Source organism: Cottoperca gobio, chromosome 20 (genome assembly GCF_900634415.1).
Source record: "Cottoperca gobio chromosome 20, fCotGob3.1, whole genome shotgun sequence".
Lineage (NCBI taxonomy): Eukaryota > Metazoa > Chordata > Actinopteri > Perciformes > Bovichtidae > Cottoperca > Cottoperca gobio.
The window spans coordinates 7,257,521-7,281,806 of NC_041374.1; the positions used below are offsets into that span (position 1 = coordinate 7,257,521).

General features: G+C 39.9%; 1 protein-coding gene across 3 annotated transcripts in view; it reads left to right on the forward strand.

The window, feature by feature from the left end:
- dpp6a (dipeptidyl-peptidase 6a) overlaps positions 1 to 24,286 on the forward strand; it is a 177,993-nt gene that overhangs the window by 22,923 nt on the left and 130,784 nt on the right. Inside the window, exon 1 of one of the 3 annotated variants that reach the window (XM_029457441.1) lies at positions 13,526 to 14,164. The exons of 1 other annotated variant lie outside the window; for it this stretch is intronic. In XM_029457441.1, coding sequence (XP_029313301.1) covers positions 14,000 to 14,164 — 165 coding nt within the window. In that variant the 5' untranslated portion in view covers positions 13,526 to 13,999. Of the gene's footprint in view, positions 1 to 13,525; positions 14,165 to 24,286 lie in introns of those variants that run through there. One more of the 3 variants, XM_029457442.1, reaches the window with a different exon arrangement.

Consider the following 24,286-nt stretch of genomic DNA (forward strand, 5'->3'; position numbering starts at 1 on the left):
TTCAAACTTATCATTTAGTGATACATAAGGAGATGGTTTCAGTAAGTGGAGAAGAAGACAGAAAGACTGAGACAAAGCCATTACAAACGTTGTAGCCTGCACATGTGAAGTGATTGGCTTGGCCAGCTCCAAAATAACCTCCAAAACTTCTGCTTGAAGTCTTGAAACTCTGAACTGCTACACAAAAGTAACATTTTTGCTCTTGTACTTAATCCTCTTTAAAGTTGGATGAAATCCATTTTTCTGTCCGGCATCAGCTGATCTAATGCCGAAGAAGCGGAGGCACATCAGCAGGCAGTGGCTGACATTGCTGTGGGAAATTACATTCCCCCTTCTGCTGTCATTTACCTTGAGACGCCATATGACAAGCCTTTACAGTATTAAATGTAGTGCACATGCTCCTACATCTGTCACCATATTGGCATCTCCTGCCTGTAATACCTCATTGGCTGAGTTGGTCATCTGTCATGTGCAGCTGAATGGCATAAGGATCAATGGTCAGACTTAAGGAGTGGTTCTGACCTTGGACTCATGCCCTCTCATTGAAACCAAACTTCATAGAGGGTTAAGGGAGGAATTAAATTCCAAAACTAATAGATGAGTATTTAGTGCTGTAAATCCTCGACCTTAAAGCATTTACTCTCTGCCCATCCCCATCTCTCTTCAGCATGGCATGAAATGAACTCTATGCCAGTGAAGTGGGCTTTTCTTGCTTCCATTTCACTTCTGACAAACTGAGGCTAATGGAGGAGGTGCCTTGGATTCATTTCTCCGAGTTTTGGTTAAAACACTCTTTCGTCTGAGTGAGTGGTCAAGTTGTTTGTTTGCTGCCATTGAATTACTTTTACTTTTACTTTGTGTGAGGCAGAAGTCAGCTGCCTCACACAAAGAAGCATTTCTCCCTCTTCTATTCTGACCGGGAGAGAATGTTTAGTTTGAATGCCGTATTTAGTTACGTTAATCTCTCTCTTCACACTTCTCATTAACTGTTTTGTCATTGCTGTTGTTTAACAGGAGCTTATTCTTACACTGACTCCGTCTGACAAATGGAGGTTGATTGGTGAAGATGTTTTCTTCCCGCCGAGAAATCAGAGAAATTATAGATATCTGCAGTTAAAAAGGAAGGTTTGTCCAGTCACATCATCAACCGCTGATATAACAGAGATGCGTATGAGCTGTTGACACAACCAACATTGATATTTTACCACGCTTGATCTATTATTTGTGTTGTTTTTTGTAAATTATTTATTCATTTCAAGGCATGATGAGACTCTGTAATAGCATTTTCTTGGCTCTACTCGGGTTTAACATATCCCCTATAGGGATTAAACATGTATGTAACCCTGTTGTTTGTTTTGTTTTCTGCATTACTGTTTTTCTTTTTTGTAGGCATTTATGGGTGGGTAAGACAACATAAATATTCAAACATCCAGGAGAAAGTAGAATTTGCAACATTTGAGTGTTTAATTAAGCTACTTATTTTCTATTGTTCTGTTACTTAGCACATTATGTGTGTTTTCTTCCCATCTCCTTCTGAATTTTCTACTACCAGAAGCATATTCTGATCCATGCTCATTGACAGTTGGCCTCTTACAGCCACATAAACACATAAAATGAATGTAGAAATAAGTTGAATGTGTTCGTCTTCTTTCTAAAGCTCTAGTCCAATTTTAGTGAAACAAAAAAATGATGAGCTTTAAGATTTAAAGAGAATGAAAAGACATCATCTTCCTCTTTTCAAACATGAGAGGAGGAGTGTACAGAGCGTATCTGCTGTGAGGATGTTGCTCTCCGGCCCTGATTGATTGAAGTGTTTTTTTAGTGGAAAATGTAGGTTGAACGTGGCCATATTGTGGTGATACTGTGTTTTGGGACTTTTGTCTCTTTCTGAACCGTCAGTCATCGTCCTCCATGTATTAAAACATATACTTACTGACTCTAGTACTTGAGATGAGCCACAAGAGCAAAGAAACTTTGAGCCAAGTCACAACTATCATCTTTTATTCACAAGCCGTTACATGAATACCACTGCAGACTTCCTTCATCTCCTCAAATCCTCCCCAAAGATTCCTCTTCCTTCTTGCTCCATGTTATCTCTACGTATAAACCTGGCATAATATTCCAATAGTCCTATTAATAACAATTCCACTAAAATATATCAGCAGAGTCTCTTAGACACAACCTTTATTATGAGCTATGGGGCAATTTGGCATAGAAGCATGTGGATGTTCAAAGAAGCCCCATCACTTATCTAAATAGCACGCAGTCATATGCTGAATGTCAAGTTATTAACTATGGCTGTAATACAAATTCAATTCAGAGGTCAGATTAAATTAGACAAATGCTGAACTGCTCGCTAATCAAAAAAATGGAAAGCTATTCTGAAATGGATTTGTACTACATCATGGTCATGTTTCAGTGGGAAGACTTCAAGCAATATGTTTGTGCTTCTTCTTTTACGCCAAATGATGCTTTGGATTACATTTGAAGTCGGACATTTTGAAAGCATTCACTGCGTGTTTTTCCTCCCCAGATTTTTTATCCTTCTTTCGCCGTTTGAAAATCTGATTACGATTTTCATTTTAGCTCCGTTTCTTCTTCTTCTTAAACCGAGTAGTCTTGCCTGGCTGGCTCCATCCACCCTTTGTAGACGATATGTTGGAATTGCCTTCAGTGCTTCTTCAGACCTCAGGGACTTCTTTTCATTTAGTCTCTTCGCTCTTTTCTTGTGATCTGGGGGAATTGAAAAGTCAGTGCTCAATAATGGAATAAATGTGTTTTTAAAGGGTTGAGGCGGAGAACCAAGGTATTAGTTAACAGCCCAGACACAATCAGACTTGTGTTTGATACTCTGTCAACCATGGACACTCCACCAACTGCATATGTGTCACTCCATCGCCCACTGCCTAGTCTTTGGAATCTTAAATAACTTTTGGTATTTGTTCAACTATTTAGTTGCATTTTCTGAAATGAAATAGGTTGCACAGAGACTAAAATAAAACAATATTTGTTTATTTGCCATCATAATTCGACACACAAACCCATAATCCAACTAGGAAATCAGTCAAGCTAACTTAGACTAACTTGTTTTCATGATTGGAATGCAACTAATCACATGGTCTGTTGATTCTGTACACCATAAAATATAAGCAATTTATATCCAAGAGGACTGTGTGTCGGACGGAATGCATTGCTCTTTGGCAGCAGCAGTTACTGGCTGAATGGAGTGAAATATCTGACGTCCAGGTAAGAAATGCTCGGCCAACACCTGAGCCAGGTCTCTAAAGGACCAGATGGACCTGCTGAGTTTTTATAACATGATTTCCTAATATGTCTCTCAGATATTGCTGATTTTACAGTAGGTTTTATACCTGAATAATATAATGTTTTCACTATTTTTGTCTCCACTGAATAGAAAATCAGGCTTTTATTGGAGGCTTTTCTATCCAATTCTCCCCGTTTTATTTCAACCGGGTCAACTTTTATCAAGATACCTCCCTGTTTTCCAATCTGCTCCTGCAGTTAGGTTGCTGTTGCTGCTTTTGATGTAACTGCAAACTGAACACCTATTCCAGTTTCCTAATTAGTTCTACAATAAAAGCCCTTGCATCATTTCTTCCAATCACGGGTTCCATTCAAAGACCTTTATTGTGAAACATCTGTATGAAGTGTTGAGTGTCATTAACAGGATCTTAAATCAAGAATTACAAAGTTAAATGATTTCATAATGGCTTTTTGTATATGTGTGCTTGAAATGCAACCCTATCAACTAGAAAATAGATTTTTATATTCCTTAATTGTTTTCCCAATTACATTGTGAAGTCACACGTAAGCGTTGCCTGACGCTGAAATCACATTTCAGATTCCAGTTACGTAAATTAACATTTACTCATTATGTTATAAGAAAAGGTTATACAATTTTGCTGTTTCAAATTGAACTAAATCTGATGATATGTCGTCCAACGGCAGAAATGTTTATACACTTAAATGAAACAATTAAGGAAGATGCAAAAAGCACTTCATTTAAAGCAGGGGTGGGGAAGCTTTTTCCTATCGAGGGCCATTTTGTTTTACAACATCCTTCGAGGGCCGTACTAATTATTGAACTCGTAACCTCTTTTTTAGACACAGCCCATTCATTTCACTTTTATTTTATGCTGTGCAAAAAAGCAACTTTTTTATCCATGTATCTTTCCGTTTTATCAGAAATCCTTTATTAGTCCCACAACGGGGAAATGTTTCTTGTCACAGCAAAAGAAGATATGAAGTAAAAAGGCAGTACACAATAATTAAATAGAATACAAAATAATATAAGTACCAAGAGGTTGATAGACAATAAAGTGAATATTGCACATGGCAGTGATAACTGCACAGCAGTGGTGGAATAGTTTGTTCTTGGTGTGGTGGTCTACCGATCTATCTTTCAAAGGTTGTATGTTATGCTCTGCAGAGAGCTGCTTGCATACTGAGGCCTTTAACTTGTTCTTCTTCTTGGCTAGATAACACTCCCAAAATTTTTTCTAGAGTTGCACCAATATTGACCAAGCAAATTAAACTTCATGGCAAAACCTCCAAAACGTACTTATCACAAAAGTTTGTGCTGCCCTGAGTTAAAACTTTCAAACTGTTTCAATCCCGGTCCAGTGCCACTCTGTTCACTGCCTCTCATTTACTAGCTTCTGGCTTGGCTTGTGACAACCTGTCATTTCATTTTGGCACTTTGGTTTACCATGCCGTACCTATAAATGCTACATAAATTACATTTGGTTCTGTTTCGTGCCCTGAACCAATCTCCCAGAAAGGTGGGGGTAATTTACGAGTGTGCAATTTGTGGCACGAATATATCACCAGCAGTTTATTACAGCCCATCACAGGGACTGATAAAATTGATATGCAGATCGGTGGACAGCAGCACACACCTCATTCCGCTGGACGCTAGTATAAGTTACATTGTATACATGTTCAATGTCTAATACATTGAGTCATGCAAACATCATATAACAACTTCCATATACATGTATGTAATTGTTGCTGTTCATTGTATTCTGTTACATTGATGCTATTTTATTAGAACAGACATTTCTGTTTCCCGTCTGTTCTCCTGTTTCCCCTCTCCCTCTCTCCCTCACTCTTGTCTCTCTTTCTCTTTGCCCACCTGCCAACTAAGTAGACACACACACACACACACACACACACACACACACACACACACACACCTTTGCCTCACTAAAGCTGTGATGGAGATGTAAAGAATGCAGTTTGGCTGTGTTTGCTGGCAGATGCCTCTCCCATGGCCAGCCTGACATATTACATTTATACGTCCAATTTAGTTCAGGTGCTGAACCCGCCAAAAAAAACACCCGGCCTCTTGAGGGAAGAGCTTAGTGGGGAGGAAGAAAGGTAGTGATAGACTGAGAAGACAGTAGCCGTTTCCACACAAACTTTCTGCTGCTACTACAAGTGAGAGTTTTACAAGACGACTTGGTGGGACAAAGACTGATTAACCCTAGGGGGGGAGAGAGACAGACAGTCGGAGCGGGTGAAGCTGTGGAGGCAGGGGAGTCTCAGGCTCGTGGAAGAGGGCTCCACTAATCCTTCCACTTTAGGGTAAGCCTCTCACTCATTCGGTTCTTGTCCAAAGACATTTCTGTACTGAGGTAAAGGAGAGTAGAAGAAAAAGAAAAACAAGAAGAAGAGTGTTGGAGGAGCTTTTGTTGAAACTTCAATGCTAATTGCGACCCAGCAGATTGATACCACCATTTCCAAAATGGTAAGCATGAAGCAGCACTTTACTGTAGTGTGGATACTGTTGAGCCGGATCTCTGTAGTGTTTGTGAGCCATGTCTCTTCTTTAGTAGTGCTATTAAGCCCATGTGATTTGCATGAAGCTAATTCACTATAAACAGAGTTGTATTGTGCTTCTTTGTCATATTTTAGCTGAATTGTTTTGTGGATCTCACATAATAACACTCTCATTCTGATTGAGATATTAATTACAATCTGCAGTGGACATGACTAGTAGGGCTGCACAATGTTTTTAATTCAGCCAGAAACTTTAACATTGGTTTTTGTATCACACGTAATATCGTTTTCACAATATTCAACAACGTTATTGAATATTTTCCTCATATCGTGCAGCTCTTATAAGTAGCCAACCGAGTTAGGCCACTGGACTGTGAGCGTCCGGGTACAATGACAGGGCGGCCAGTGCTGTCCCCGGGGCTCTCCTTCATAACTCACTCACCATCTCTCGAGGCTGGTGGAGGTGCTTAGGGGAACGTTTAATCAGACTCTCCACCTGTCTCCTTAAATCAGCCTCCCTCCGCTTTCTTTTTCGTCCCCTTCATTTGAATCTTTGGAAGCCCATCAAAGTTTTGTCACATCGACTGATAGAACATGACATATGCTGTCATAACACGCTTGTCAAGTGTCAAGTTTCCGATTACTTGGAGGCTAAATGAGAACTTTTGCACTGCAATCCTGAAGTTACAGGGGTTTTGAGGTGGTTCACTAGACTCCAAAATATAACTTTACCAATGTAAACCCTGTAACATCTAAATGCCGACTGGCACTGTATCAAAATATGACTCCAGTTATTGAACTGGAGTCATATTTTGATACAGTGCCGTAATTGTGCGGCAGTAAGACAGAGCAAGTGCGAATAACAAATTCAATTAAGGCGAAGTAGCTACAGCATTTAAAATGTACATTTGCATTTTTAGACCCCACTAAAGTCACGTCCTAGTGGCTTTTCTTGAGATATAGTCAATTGCCACATGCTCAGACAATGTTGTGTAAGTGGGAAGGGACGTGTAGTCCTTTATTAGCTAGAACAATATGGAGGGAGCAGACACTGTTGGAGTATAAAACACTGACACAAAGTGACACATGTTGCATGCTAATATATATTGTAATATTTGTGACTTGAAAGTAAAAAGAAAAGGTGCATTTATCAGATAAACTGAACAAGGTTTTTGGTATTAGTGAAGGCTACAAGTAATAACAGCATATGGGTTTAATAAGAACATCTGAAGTTAAAGCTAGTACCATGTGATTATGTGATGTTATACTGTACAATGTAGGAGACAACCCTATTTTCTGCCAATTACAAATTGTGCTCGTAATGTGACTGGTAAAACCATAAGGTCTGTTATGTTTCTTTAAAAGAGCCTGAGCACTGGAATCAACACATCCCCCGTCATAATTGTTTTTCGAATACATCAATCATGAACTACTTCATAGCTGGTGTAATTCCCCTGTTCAATAGCTGATCCAAATAAACAGCAGGCAACAAACAACATGGCCATATTTGCTGTTGGGTTCCTGCGAGGCAACATTTAAAACTCAGCTGTAATTCAGAAAATCCCAGATTTGGTAAGAGTCTTTACACAAACAGCACACTGTTAAAATAAACAGGGATTATTAATATGTGAGATGTCAAGTCGTGGAAATATTCTAGACTTTTTATTTTGCATCTCTGAAATTGTTGGTGCATTATGCTGTTTATGTAAATGTGGTGAATCTGTACCAGGTGCATCAGCATAACACGTGGACATCTGCTTTTAAAAAAAAAGGACCCAGTTTTACTTAACCTATTAACTGCTTTTATCATATATGTATGCTCGCTGCAGATTATCATGAGTGGGCACTTTGCCAAAGTGGTGGTCAGGTGTATATCTCCGCTGCAGTTGTCCTTTTAATGCTAATATCAGATGTCAGCAATGGGTCATTTGGAAAAGGGCAGTGTGATATTTTACAGTTGGCATTGTAGATCATACTAGTAAAAATCAGCTGAGCGGGTTGCTTTTGTTTTGTTTTCTTGTGTCAGGGACAGTAAAATGAAAAACATAGTCAATCCTTGCCTTAAAGCTTCATGCTGCTTCACATCTTGACAGGTGTCTCCCTCACTTCCTCTCTCTGTGTCCTCTTTCGGAATCCCCTGTTCTCAGTACGCCTCATTGATCAACTAGTCACCACCCGTGCACTTAGTTAAACAGTCAGGGTCCAGTGCTTTCCCCTTGTGTCTCGCAGCCCGGGGTCAGCCCTTAAATACCCGAAGATCAGATGATTTGCAACCCAGTAGTAGCAGTCTGAGGGTTCCCCTACTTTCCCCCCCCCCCCCACACCAGGCAGACGGCACACTTCACTATTCTATGTTAAGATGTCTGGTTTCCCAGCTATTGTGTCTAATTATAATCACTCACATCAGCTCATGAACTACTATCCCTGATAGAGATTCCTCACTTTAAACACTAGGCATGCTCTACGTGCTTAGTAAGACACAAGGCATGAGTGTGTGGGAATGTATTGTGTTGATGTTTTGATACAAATGTTATTGGAAAATAAATTACTTTACAAATTCCTCTCAGGTTTTATCCAGGGCGAAGCAATATTGTTTTTTTTTTTTACTGTGTGGCAGATTAGTTCTGTAAATATTGGGGGCTATATTACAAAAAAAAAGGCAAGATTTAGTATTGATTCTTTCTGAAATGGTAGATGATTGACTGCAACACACAACAAAGGCTGAAATATGAATAAGTGATTTCTCTGCGGACATTTGTCTCTGGCGCAGCGCCTCTGTGGCATTTATGTCCTACTTCGCTTCAAATCTTCAAATAAATCAATAATTACTTTAAATCCACAGTTTTCTATGTGTTTGTCATTCACACAAGCGGAGCGTGGAGACATGACTAATGTGGAATTGAAGGTATAGATTTTTTTTTTTGTGCTAATTGAAGTCCTGGCCAACGCGTTCTGGCCAGTTCACTTGGCCTCAAGTCAAAATTGTGACTGGAATCCTATAGTAAAACAAATTACAAAGCCATCAGAGAACGGCAGCAGGTTGTTGTAGTGATAACAAAGCTTTTTTTACAATCATAAATTTGGGATGTCTATGTGTACTGTACGTGCCTGGCAAGTTTAAATGCCAGCAGTCCACGTGAGGCAAATTTATCTAAACCATTCAACCTTCCCTTTCTCCTCCAATCTTTCCCTTCTTATTTTACTTTTCTTCTTTACACTGCACTCTGCGTTCACTTCCTGTCCCCTCTGCTCTACCTTCTGTTACTCAGTTATAATTTCAGGACATCTGGAGGTACACATAAACAGAGGGCTCAGGGTGTCTGCAGTGCTTGCAGCAAAACAACAAGACAAACGGCAGAGTAATAAGCAAGGGAGCAGGAGCCAGACACCTAAATTCTTCCTATTTTGTAATGCTTTTCACCTGGTAACTCTTCCAGTATTAAAACCTCTTAATAATCAGCAGCTCACTGGTAGGTTACACTGATACAAAATATGTATAATACCATGTGGAATAATTAAGTGGCTTATTGCTTTTATATAATTGCATTGCTTCAACACCCAGGACGTTTATCAACCTTGCCCAGTAGCTAGTCCTTTTCAATTCACGATTTCACATGTTTTTCTTTTTCGTGTCCCTGCTACTGGATTTGTTGGGTTTATGCTGAGCTGCCAGAATGACAAACCAACCCTCAGCAAACAGACTTTTCATTACTTGGACCACCATCTCCACCATACGTGAAATTATTCTGCTGGCCCCGTCTGGGAAATGGGTTCCAAGTCAACAGAGAAAGCATGAGATAACTGAAATGCACTTTTTTTTTCTCTCCCCCTTCCACCCCCCTTCCCTCCCAGCCTTGCATCTGCAAATTACCTTTGTGCCTTTTACACTTTATATGTTTCACCCACCGTTACGGCTCACTCCCCAGGCCCTTTTCTATTTCTCCCCTTCAGCCCTCCTCCCTGCTCGTTCTGTCCGTCTAAATTTCCTGAGGACTTTATCTTGCCCATTTCAAATAGGATTGGGACTCAATTTGCCATGCTTCATGTCACTACGCTAGAGAATTCCACACTTGATTGATATAGACACATCATAAAACTGCAGAATGAGCAAAATATGATTTGTCAAAACTTTTTCCTCCCGCTTGCCATTTGTCATTTCCGAGATGTGTTTCTCCTTCTTAATGCTTTGATTCGTCCTGAGAGATTGGCGCCGTGGCATTGGGCAGATGGAGGTGTAGGTGGTTTCACAGCGGCAAGTGACAGCTCCTATTAATTTGGTCATTTAATTTTAAGTCCAACAGTGTCAGGCTCCAGCACCTTCAATCTTCCCCTGTCATTCAAAACAAGCCTCTAGGCAGCAGCCGCAAACACATACACTCAAAGCACACACATAGAGGAAGCAAAAAGGCTTTTAATCTGAAGCTAAAATTTAGCCTGGTACTTTCCCGAGGATGCGAGTACCCAGGAAGAAGCCTTTAAATCGGTCAGACTTATACCCTACCACATTTTAAATTGCTGCTTCGACATCTTGGCGATACTTGGGGACAGATGTAAGGGTGTGTAAAACGACTGCAGCCGCAAATTGGGTTCTCTCGTCATAAAATAGAAGTCCAACAGACCCAAGTATCCCGGGTAATGGCAAGATTGATCCTCCCTCTGTGAAGCTCGGGATTGAAGGTGGAGGTTTATGGCAGTAGTCTCACTAAGAAGTGGACCGCAACAGAGAAATGTGACACCACAGTGTAAATTCATGAGTTCTTGCGCTCTCCCGCTCTTTTCTCTCTCTCTCTCATCTGAACCCTTGGTCCTACTGCGAAGGCATGCTGCCATCACCGCTCTAATAGGGGGATTGTTCTTCAAGGTCAAACTAGTATTTTATCGTTGGCAAACCTCTCTTTTCTGTCTTCTTCTGAGAGTCATGTAAGTTATGACTTCCCTTTTACCTCATTTTTGAAATTCAATTTAAAGTAACTTTTCAACCATAACCATCATTTGTCCAGGTTTTGAGATTTTGAATACTGAAATAAATTGTAGCAAATCAAATTGTTCCCAGTGAGGCCTGTTGATTATTCAAAGCAACATGACACTGTCTCTAGAAAAACATCTTTCTGTATATAATAATTTTCAATTCTGTGAGCACCACACATAAATTATAATTTAACTCCTTTTTAATTGGGTGGAGGCAGACACCTTAGAGACCTGAAAGTCTTGACACATCGATCTGCTTGACAACAGCCCAAACCCTTAAAAAGCAACACCCCCCCCCCCCCCATAGTATTTATTATCCTGTGCAGCCAAACTAAATTAAAATATTAAGAATGTTCCCGCTTAATGGATTCGTGCTGAATGGATTCTTGGGTTTGAATATTTCTCTCAGTGTAAACATTATGGAATGAATTTAAAATGGTATATACAGTAGTTTTAAAGAGTTGGAAAAAGCAGATACAGTATACTGTACACACACTCTAAGATTACTTAAAGGTAGAAACTGATGTTAAGGGTAGAAAATACAGTACGCTTTCTTTCAATTTGGGTTAAATTACCCTTTAAGTCTTGATCTCATCAAATCTTAAGCATTTTTCTTACACCATCCAACATGCAAGATATTGATCCTCTTATTTAATTCATGTTAAAGCTTGTCAGAATGATTGACCGCCTCCCTTAGGGCCGCATCAATTGCTGTCTGGCAGTCCCACAGCTTTAAACTGTGCTGGCAGTGACGCCGGACCTCTTCTGGAAATACAGAGGACAGTGACCTGACAACTCCCTCTGCCACCTGCCCCTCTCACCGTGGCAGCTTCTTCCACACTACCTTCACTTGATGATGGAGGAAAGTATTTAGAGACTACAGCCCTCCAATGTACTTCCTATCCAGGGAGGGACATGTGGCTTGATACAGTAAGTGCAGCTCTTGCACAGTGGCATGAAATGAGAAGCTATCCATCATATATCATGGTGGTCGGTTGACAGAAGGAGATGCGCTGGCAGACGTGAACTCATGGGCGTGCTTAGAATTTTTTGCATGAAATTTGCAACATTGATGTTTTTTGTTTGGCAGCACAGCAAGCTTTTTATTCAGAAGTAAATATACATAAATTAAACTGCATCCTTCCACTAGATGGCAGTGTTTGTCCACTGCTCTTAATTGAACTGAACATCTGAGTGTGTTACAGTTGTAGTTTGTTCTGTTGCTGTTTGGCTTTTATCTTAATGGGTTCTCTAGAGTAAAACAATGTAAGCAGAATACTGACTGTGCTCGCCAGGGAACGTTGCATCCACGCATAATTATATGACAACTCAATGACAACAAAATACACCTTTTAGCTACTCTAAAACCTTTCTTTGGTCTGTTTTGTGATCAGGTAATACTGTGTTAGAAGTGCATAGTTGTTGTTTTCAGTAGACTGACTGTGCTTTGCTTCCTTCGTCATCTGGAAGTTTGTGATGGCCCAACTCAGCTGATATCTGCCAGTCCATCCCCACAAAGAGCAGACTCTGGCAGAGATTAAAGCACACAGCTCCTCCCTCTGCTGTCCAGCTGCAGGGCTAGAGAACCACAGAATGCTGCCTTTAACTCTTCATAGGGAAGCCTTGGAAATAATCATATTTGGTATGATCGCAATTGATATGATGGGGTAATCTAATAAGGTGATATGGCAGGAGGGGCCAACCTCGACCCCACTTGCAGGTTCAGGAAACAAATTGCCATTATTATTGTTATTATTTTGGTTTTTACATTATTAATAATCAGTTAGAAGGTGTTCCATTTATTCAGTCCAAATGTACTGCACTAGTACCCTCAGGATTATCTGCAGTTTGACAAATCTTGCTACCCATCTTTTTTTTTTCTTCTCTTTTTAATCACATCACAACAGTGCCTGGAAATTGAATTGCATTTGCCAGAGTCTGAGATTGATTTGATGTGCAGAAACATATGGCAGCATCCCCCCTCTTGGAAATCAATGGTAAAAATGTTTGGCAGAAGCATGGCAGAGCTGGAGTCTGTACTCTCTGCATATTTGGGTTTGTAGCTGATTGATGAAGTCATGCAGTGGTAGGGTGTGTTTTATTCTTTTTAGGGAGTCAGTGTAATTGAAAGATAAATCTGAACAGATGTGATTGTTTTTGCTGTAGGTTGTTTGGCTGTGGATGTGTAGGAGGAGGATGTCTGCATGTCATGAGGATTTAAGCTTCTCCCAAAGTAGTTGTGCCTGTTCTGCGACTTGTCTGTTATGTGGGCCGTGATGAGTGGATAAATTATTCTGTGTTTTTAACTCTCTGAGGCAAAAAAAAAACAGATTACAGATTTTGTTGTGAATTTAAAAAAAGTAAAATCATTTGCTCTGTCATCTGTATCTGGACGAAGTTTTTGTATTGTTACTCAATGTAACTAGTGCTTTATTACTAATTTCCACATGTAGAGATTAAATGATTAGTCATCACCTGTCACATGAAACATGATGCCAGGCCTATTAATGTTCTTATTTTATGGTCTTATCAAAACCTCCCTGGAATGCCATGCTTGTCAACTTGTTCTGGTTTTCTCCACATGGGGGCACTCTTGTTCTTGTGCACGACTTCTCCGTAGACCCGTCTGGAGGCAATGATAAGAAACTAATAGAGATACTCGAGTCCTCTCTATCTGCAAAGTCAAGCTAAGTTTCCACCGCAAACCTATGATATGATCTGTTAATGTTGCGTTGTGCCGTTCGCAGCTGTTGGGTACATGAGCAGGTCTCTGTGCTCACTTGTGAGGCACAGACCTATTAGTCCCTGAACGTTTATCAGTGGTCACTTTCTTTCCTACCACGAAAGAGGGACACGGGAAATCGCTGAGGCTGCCTTCGCTGTCTTTTCGGATCCGGATGATGAGAGCTTGTATTCAATCTCCAGAAACCCGCACTCGTTTGTTTTTACATCAAGTTTGGAAAGTGTGGAAACCACGTCGCTGCAGCATCGGCGAGACTCGACCAATGAGCCTGCAAGTACGTGCTGTGAATCCTGAACACGGCTTGGGAGTGATTTGTCTTTTTCTTTTCAACTGAACTAGAGCATCCTCCAATCGAATTACCTCAGCCATTCATTGAACCCCTCTAACTTGGACTTTTTGATTTTATTTATTTTTGCATTCATCGATTTAGAACACAGACGCGCAAAGTTTTTGTTGTTGTTGTTGTGTGTGACACAAATAGTCGACATGGCATCACTGTATCAGAGATTCACCGGCAGGATCAACACAAACAAATCTTTCCCCAACCCTCCAGAGGCCAGCCATCTCCTCGGGCAGGGTGTCGAGGGGGAGAGGGCGGCGGAGAGCCAGCGACCCCGGCTTCAGTACCGTCAGCACTGCGAGGACGAGGATGTAAGAAACTTACGCTGTCATCACCTTTACTTGTCCAATTACGTGTTAGGGCCATATTCAAATAGTTTAACACTGTAAATCGACTTTCAAATTGATATAAATATTTATTTTAATGCCAATGAAATAATGGGTCTACTTAAATGCCCACTTGCTGTTCATTATAACCCCCCTTTTTGAAGGCAAAGTTGTCAAACTTGTGCGTCTTGGCATCACTTGGTTGGCTTGTGAGAAGCCGTTTTTGTGTTAATAAATGACGCGCCAGTTACGTCGCTTGTAAAGCAGCATACGCTCAGTGGCGCTGTCTAGTCACATACTAAATATATACACTACTTACTATAGGCGTTGATCATGTGCTGCTTTTACATGTCTTGCTTGGAATGAGTGAAATTGATAAAAGCATACTGCAGAAAGGCCACAATGATAAGGTGCTGGAAGCATCAATGAGTCAAAACTGAGACACTTAGATATATAGTGTGTTTAACTTTAGTCATGTCGTACACGATTCCCCTAGATCTGCCTTAATCATTATTTCTCTTTTGAAATGTTTTTATTGTATCTAAACTTGCTCGGTATGTTCACTGTCAGCAGAAATCCTTCATATTAATCTGAAATGATTTGAAGTAAACTGCATAGTATGACTCATTGTTTACTCCAAAATGATCTGTTTGTGTAAGGATTTTCATGAATCTCACCAGGGTCACCTTCACTTTTTATGATGGCGGTGTTGTAAGCCGTTCAAAGCATCTGAAACGTTGCCGAATCCACGTCCTCTGTTTACTCTGGAATGTTAAACACTTGTTCTTGTGAACATTTGCATTTTTAGAATCCGCCTTCTTGGCCATCATTACTACACACATACATCAGTTGTATTCACTGTCAATGTGTGACTTAGAATTATAAGGTTCTATCTGCAAACTGAGTAATTGAGTTCCAAAGTATTCACATCCTAGATAGCAAAACTGCTATAGAGTAAAGTTCTATTTTATAGCTCAGTATATATATATATATATATATATATATACATATATTTGTACACATTAAAAGTACTCTAACTATAGGATTTCACAATCCTGTCATAATTTAGATCATTCTCCAGGCAACCTGTCCAGGGATCATCTCCTGTAAAAGAGAAGCAGTTACAGATAATGAATTGATGGATAAATCTTCTAGATGTGACTGGCCTTCTGTCTGCTGTTGTTCCTCTCAGCACTCTTCTTGTCTCTTTTTTTGCCCCCAATTTAGCTTCAATTTTTTTGTCTGGTCCTCACTGTTAGTGTCTTAGCTCTTCCTCTCTACTATCTTTATTGTGTCCTTCACAGCGCTCCTGTAATAAACATATACATCTAGTTAGGAGCATGGAAGAGATAGCACCAGTCACTGTTAGCACAGTTAGCCGTGATTAACATTAGCAAGCTAGCTGCTTAGCATGGTAAAAGATTAGCTTTTCACCAAATAAAAACTAGGAAGTAATATTTGTAACGTTGTCCGTCATAATCTTTTCGATAAAATCGCACGTTTTGAGGTCGCAAAACGTAAATAAAATAATCTTTTGGATCTTTTTAGCTCTTCTAACCTTGGTCACAGGGCACTGAGTTGACACGGTGAAGAGGCAGAATGCGATTGGTTGATGTACATTCTGAGCACTGATGGTTGCTTCGCATATAGAACGTTGTAGACGAGTTAGATCATTATTATTTGTTTCTAATTTTAGACTTATCAATGCATAAAAGTCTAAATAATACATTTGTCATACATTTGTTTTTGTAGGTTCTTCCATTAGTAACCGCTATTATATTTCTGTATCTTGTTTAAAGTCTCAGCTATTCCATACTAGCTTGTGTTGCAAACTGTGCTGTACAGTACGGTGCAGGAGGTAAAACTCTGGTTGAGGTGTACATGAATATAACATGAGGTTGATTTATTGACCGGTGGGCTTGTCTTTGTGTTTGTTGGTGCAGAGAACTCCAACATGATCTGAAATCAATACAAACAGTGATGTATAGTCCCTATTCATCAACCTGAGAGCGTGACGGGGGATAGAAGAAGATCTTTGTCAGATTAAGAGTTTTGAGTACAGATCTGTGCAGTGATTATTGCAGGTCAAGGATGTGACAATAGAAGCTATGTTTCTATTGTTTTATTGGTGCAAGTTTTAAGGTTGTTTTTTAAAATCATGATTTATTCCTTTAATATACACAATGCATACACATATGCTGTATCTGCGTAGCACTCTTATCCTGCCTAGTACTCTCGTTTTTAATGTCAATCCAAGCTTTGGATTTCTATCCAGCTGTGTGGCCTTAATGAGAGTCTGGTGGAGGTGACATTTAACATCATGCTGTGGGAATGAGAACTAGAGCCCACTGGGATGAAGAGCTCATTCACTGACTCAGCCTCCCCACAGAGCCACCACACAGTCCTGCTCTGCCACTTCAAAACTTTATCCACCCTTTCCTCCTCAGCTGCTGCTCCCTCACACTGCACTTCTCTATCATGCACAACTGTTTTAGTAACAGGCAACATTAGAATGCCAAATTATTTCCTAAGAGTGTTCTTTTATCTCATTTTGCAACCAAAGCCTTCATTTACTGCAGAACATTTCCTGTTATCATATTGTGCCAGTGATTAATGCTGGCTTGTAATGATGATGTCATGAGATGTTGGGTTCATTACACTCATTGTAAGTGTCTCTGGATAAAAGTGTCAGTTAAATACCTTAATTGTTTCCCCCATGGTCTCAACACCTTCTTCACTATCTCCCCCGCCCCCCCCCCCCCTTATGTCTAGCATACCTTTTGTCCTGCTGTGTAGTTTCCCTTCAAGATTAATGGCAGTGTATACATTGATACATTCAGGATCGGATACTGTAAAAATGTTGTTGCAGGTTGAGGTTTACTGTCTTGCTGAAGGATATTTTGCTGTGAGTTACATATATATATATATATATATATATATATATATATATATATATATATATATATATATATATATATATATATATATATATATATATATATATGAAACCCACATCACATAAGTATGTATTAACTGCAGAGATTACAGTCAATGTCATCATTTTCTCACAACTAAGACCAAAACGATGCTGGAGCAACACATGAGCCAATGGAGGCACAATATAATCATATCAAACTTCCAATAATACAACAGGTTGCTGATCAGTGTTTGTTCTATATATGGGGACTCCTAACAGAAGAATGAGTGTCCCTCAAATAGACAATGCATTCAAAACAACTCATTATCACCTTTGTTTGGAATGAGCTTGTTTCCCCCTCCTTCTCTATCAATAGTGATAGTGATCTTAGTCTGAAATGCTCTGTGATGATGATTCCTGGCTGTTGAAACAGCTCATTACAATCTAATCAAACATTTTTAGTTTACAAGCCCATGCTATCTGCATGTACTGGGGTTCTATTGTGATGGTTGAAGTAAGTTCCACTGACTTCTTATCTGCTGACTTTCACAGTACAGTGGGAATTTGAGGAGTTTAATATCTCATATGTGTAGCCTTTCACTGTCATTTGGTCCCGTCCAACTCTATCTAGATAGTTATGTAAAGCCATTAGATCCCCACTTGAGCCTCTGCTTTCCTCAGCCTGTTTAATTTAAAGCTAAAAGTACACGCAGTCTCACATTTCAGCCTCATTAATTAGATATCCTATCTGATGGCTTTTAAACCTACAAAACACAACTAGACAAAAAGCAGAAATGGATCTTTACCTCCACCATAAAAAGCTTTGTCCCTGTGGTGTGATTTTTGTTTTTCTCCACAGACCCCATTACAAGATTAAACATCTCTGTTTCGTCTGTCTCTGTCTGGTGCGATCAGCACAATCGTAATGAGACTCAGGAGATATCTGGCTAGAAACACTAAGATTCAGACCTCTTACTCACAGAGAGGTGAGTGTGTAATGTGTGTGTGTGTGTGTGTGTGTGTGTGTGTGTGTGTGTGTGTGTGTGTGTGTGTGTGTGTGTGTGTGTGTGTGGTTTGAGTCACGTATTCCCACAGTTCTACTTTTTTTACACTCTCCCAACTTATCTCACTTATTCTGCGGTCTAATGGCTTTGCGTCTGCACTTTGCATTAAGAAGGAAAATTGGGGGGGGGGGGGGGGGGAAGGAATAAATCCACCACTGCAAATTAATGCACACACACCCTTTCTCCTTTTTGTTTTATCTCTCTGTCAAACACGCACGCGCACGCAGAGACGAAAAGAGGATATTATTTTCTGTATGGATTATGAGACGACTAAGCCCTGAAATGCCCTTTTAATAAGCTTGCCTGTATCATATTTGGGATCTATGATAACAGAAATAATAATGAAGTAGTAAATATACAATATATAGTAGAATATGCTTTTCTATTCTTATTCACTGGCAGCAGATATAGAGGTTATTTTGGGGGTATAATAGGGCTTTGAATAAATCATGGGAATATTATTTTCCCTCTATGGGCAGATAACACATTCTTTGTTTCTTATATTATTGTCCAATGCTTATAATTGTAATGTTTTTCTATATTGCTCTCAAAAGATAGCAAAGTGATGGCTCTATTCTTACCGTGCTATCATTAACACAAACACTGACACACCTATATTTTCCTTTTTTAGCACCTCACATGGTGTGCATCCAGTACTGGTTCAGTATTGCCATCAGCAATACTATTCATACTTAACAACATGTAATATTCTCACTAATTTAAATGTTGTATCACAAGCCTACTATAGAGTCAACTGTGTACCCTTATAAGTGTTATTCTGCAAGTTGATTCAGTTAAATAATAATTTGTCTTATTTATTTTTTTCTCCATTCTCCAACAACCCAGTTTGTTTTTCATTAACTTTAAGCACTTTGCTACACAGGCTGATTCATTGTTTTCTGTCAGATCTAATCACTTCAGTTTGGTTCTTGTGCACCATCGGCTATGAGTGCATTGTACCATAACAGTATGACAGGATATCCTGCGGTGTGAGTAAACATACCGTAAGTGATGCTTGCATTTGTTTAATTGTTTAATGCCGTAGTATCCTACTTACTCTCGTTTTGAGAATCCACTTTGTCAGCAGACATTCATGTTCCCCAGAAGATGAATCCTACTGACTTGATCTTCACACTTTTCTTCTCGCTCCTCCATGAGGTTGACATTTTTGTTTTTTTAGAGGCTTGACAACTATTTGATTGATTGACATGACACGTGGTACGTCCCTCTCAATTGTTATCTCTTTGGTGTCTCCTGACTTGTCATATAGCGCCACCATCAGGTCAAAAACGTCTAATTTGTCCAATAGGGATCAAATACCTGCAAAACTAATAACATCAGCCTAAGCTGCACTTTGTATGTAGTGCTGACTAGCATGCTAACATGCAGAACTAAGATGGTTAACGTGATAAACATTACACCTGCTAAACATAAGCATGTTGCTATTATGCATATTAGCATGCATATGTTGTTTGCTCCCTGAAGTTATATGTTACATTTCTTAAAAACACATAAGCGATAATAGTGGAGGTGGTCATTGTTTCAGGTGAGGTGACTGCTTCAGTATACAGTACACTGCAGGAAACCCTGCACTGTGTACAGCATCATAAGAACATAATGGAGACACATGGACATAAGGTATTTATATTACGAGAGAGCATACAGAATATTTTCAACTGAATAAAAAACAACCAGTGCATGGATATATAGGTAGCGACTGTCTGTCCTTTATTCACAGCAAACTCTTCATTAGTTTAAAATAATGAATGGCTACTTGTCTAATACTATCTGATTAAAGACACTGTGTTTGCCAGGTGTTGCTGTATTTCTTGTTGATTAGTAAATAGCAAGTGAGTGATCAATAATGGCACTTGAGGGATAGAGTCATTGTGCGTGTGTGTGAGTGTTTCCCTGAATGATCTTACAAAGAAAAAAATGGAGGCCAAGGGATTAACTGGTAAAGAGACACTAATCGGAAAACAGCCGATTTAATCATTTTGTCTTGCCTCCAGTCAACGACGAGCATCAAACCTTTGATTACTGTCATACTCTACATCTTCAGTGACAAACGTCTTTGACCTCCAGCTCTGTTTCCTCATCTAGGTAATTTCTCCTTCATCAACAAATCCTTGACAATTCATGTTGATCAAACATGACATGCTTGCATGTGCACCATTCTCCCCAGCGATGAATTATGCAGCCAGCAGGGTGTAAAACGGCGTTATGGTTTATTTATCATCAGGAAGCTCTTGACACCCAAATCAGGTACACATTAAAGGGGGAGGGGGGTGGGGGCTTGAAACTGTGCGTGCTAAGGTGGCGTCCTCATTCCAATACCAACCACAGCGGGCAGAAGGAAGTCACATGATGAGATGGATGTAGTAGATTTGAATGTGTTTGTGTCAAAGTTGTTCTATATGCAGTCGTGCATGTATCTTTAATTTATAGCAAAGTATAACAATTGTTTTGTAATGGTTTGAAATGCAGGAAATAGACTCTATAGTTAAAAATATTACAAAAACACTCTCTGCTTCCTTTTTAAATCTCTGTCTAGCAATGATTAACTATGCACAAAGGGAGGGGGGGTGGGGGGTAGGGGTTAGCAACATGAGATAATCCTGTACCACTCACTGAAGGGATTTGTAAAAATAATGGCAGTTTGAATCCAATTTGCCTCTCCGAAGGCAACCGAAATAACAACAACAACATTCCTGTACTCCTCCGTCTCACTATTACACTTGTGTCATGTCTCTTTGAACCTATGTTTTACAGAAATGGAGAAACAAATGTCTCAGTAAACAGAGGATAGGCTCTGAAAAAGGCCATCCGTCAATGCCAATGTGGCATCATGTGTCTCACTGTTGACGTCTGAAACTCTCCAACTGGTGCAGCATTCCTCTTTGTGTGGTGCTGTTCTGGCAGCTAGCTGACAATAACAGATGGTGGGCATTAATAACTTCATCTCGGCGTAAAATGAATTCATATCCGACCTCTTCACAAGGCATTTCCACCGCCGGGAGAGGCAGACAACAGAGGAGGAGCTGGAGGACGGGGAAGCAGCCACCAAAACGCTCCTCTTCTGAGTTTTGATCAGAGCTCTTACCCTTTATACCCTGACACACGCACATAGCTGTACACACATGGACACACGCACATAGCTGTGCATACATGGACGCTGTGCATACATGGACACACGCACATAGCTGTGCATACATGGACACACACAAGCCTTAAGAGCCGTGCTGCATTTCTCTTTTATGGGTCAGGAAACCGGAGCACTGATTTAGTCATTATTTATGACTGGACGCAGTATTTCTAATATTAGGGAGGAAACAGCAGAGAAGCTGATAACTCAAGCATTCCTGCTGCTAAACAACAATCATGTGATTTAAAATAAAATGTGACTGGTTGGACATCAAACTCATCAATATACATAGGAGTTGACTGTTATCTGATGGAATTTGGTCATGCATTATTGTGGTGTTTGCTCAAAATCCTCCCAAGGGAGTTGAGTCGGTTTCTTTAATGAGTTACACAGTAGTTGCTTTCTCAGGGTTTACATTCAGCCAGGTGTCTTTACTCCTGCATGTTTGATGTTTAGATGTGTTCCTTTCGTGTAGCCATATGTTTTTATTTAACTGTAGAAAGTGAGTGATTTGGCACCGAGTACTGCTCTAAATTAAAGCATATTGCAGTGAATCAAAGCTAATCTGTCAAACACCTTGAGCTCCGGGGAACCAAAAATAGACTTCTTATAGTTTTTTGACATGTGATCGTTCTTAAGTGTTGAAGATATCCTTAGGAATGAATGGAAACGACTCAATTGCATGTGAAATGTAACGTTGTATTATGGGAATGTTAACATCAGTCAGTAATGCTCAAGCTGCATTTGAGGTTAGAGAGGGGAAGAAAAAAAAAGCATCACTTGAAGTGCCGCCAATGCACCACTAGAGGCTGTCCTGTTCCTGTCTCAGAGTGAGGTGTATCATTTTCAAGGTGCCAGGCTGAAACTTCTCGTTCCGGAAGCACGGTCTGCGGGGACTGAAGGCCAGTCACACAAAGTGAGGTTAAAGCAATGATACAGGGGATGAGAGATGATGAAAGGAAAGTACAGAGGCAGAGGGGACGAAGGGAGGAAGGACAGCGACAGACAAGATAAAGCATTCGCCTTAAAGGCAAAGGGGCCAACAGAGACACTTGATCAAAACCAGAAGCAGATAATTGAATCGTGTATTGTATAATAAAAGATGAATATCGTATCTGAAAGACAATAAAGAGAGGATATGACCCAGCTTGTTCAGACTGGAGGATCACAGCAGAGGCCTGATTAGTACAGTAATAGTAACACCGACAGGGTATACGGTTTTGCTAATAATCTATGTTCTCGTTATTGTGTAAAGGCTTTGGATAAAGGAATGTCCCTTATTGTGTATATTGAATCTTGCATTTTTTGCTAGGACATTTGTTGTTAGGGAAATAAGCTAGTATTAAGTAGTTTAATAAATTGTCAGTGGGTCAGACAGTTACTATCTCTACAACTTTCAGCAGACATAAAGAAATCAATCACTAAATGAGCTGGGATACAGAATTCTCCATTGGCAGGACCCTCCTCCATAGTCAAAATGCAAATGAGTTAAAAAGTACATTAAGTCCAAATGCATTAGAATCAAATTAACACTTAGATAGATTTCAACCCCTGTCCCAGAGCCATATACAATCTGTGCACAAACAAAGCTTGGGTGGTAAAATGACATTACCAGCACAATAATTGCACCTGCTCGTAATACAATTCACCTGAAGATATGTATTACTGCATCTCTATGTGAGGACAAATTTGAACTGCAAACAGCAGATACTCTGTTTTTAGTCCTTTTACATATTTAGAAGGAGCCTACGTGTGGGAAAATGTCTCAGTATTATAACAGCCACTGTACACTGTACCTCAGCAGTGGGTCATCCTCTAAATGCAGTGTTGACGATCCCCTCTCTCTGTTTGTTCTTGAGCAAGACTCCCGATGGTTAGGCCAATGCTATGCATGGTAACTCGCATCCATTGGTGTGTGTGTGTGTGTGTGTGTGTGTGTGTGTGTGTGTGTGTGTGTGTGTAATTTAGCAATACCTTACGAAACAAGTTATTTGAAGATGCTACAGGGGAAATTACATTTGGGATTTTAAATGATTTCCTGATTTGTTATATACAAAACAATAAATGGAGAACATAATTGACAGAATAATAGTCAATACATGTTAGTTGGAGCCTCATTTAGATCAAAATGAGGCAGGTTAAGGGACAGTTGGCACAGCAAAATACTCCTGAATTGCACTGGATATTAGGACAGTATAGCATAGACTCATAATGCAACACACTTGCGTAGGTGTGATCTTACAAAGTTTTCCGACCAGACAAACCCATTTTCAGATGCTACACCACTCATCTGTCTGTATGTCTTCCTGCAACGTGACTCCCTAACAGTTTCTGATTCTAGCATACCATTCTGTATGACTGAGTCATATAGGATTTGGATAAATGCCTCGATTCCTCAGATCACTATGTTGATAATAGTCCGTACATTCATTCAGTACCTAAACAAACTCATCAATATTCCACAAGGCACACCACAGGGCAGAGCTTCCTCGTGACATATACACAGGTTTCTACAACAACAAATGACAACACACAGCTGAACAAAGCATGTCTTGGTGCTGTTATTTCTGCACTTTTCTGAGAACAAAAAAAAAAAGCACTTTTCTGTTGTCTATTCCAAACTATGCTCCCAAACCTTAAACGCTGAAATCTCAAGGGGGCTCTGACGTGTTGTGTTTTTATGTTGAAGCGAAGAAAGGTTTGCAAGTTTGAGTCTGCAGTTCAGAGGTGGGTTAAAAATAGGAAATGGCATGTGTCTGATTGTCAGAGTTGAACATGGCAGTTTTGTTTTCATCTGTGGTAGAAAAGAGTTTGATTGTGCAGTATCAATGCAGGGCGTCTGAGGAAATGTTGAAATCGTATAGAGACAGGAGAGGATTTTCAGTGCTTGTGTAGCATGTGAGAGGGAAAATACTGGATGTGTACAATCTGCAGAGTTGTATGTTGCATATTATTTTTCTCTCATGATCCAAATGTCCAAT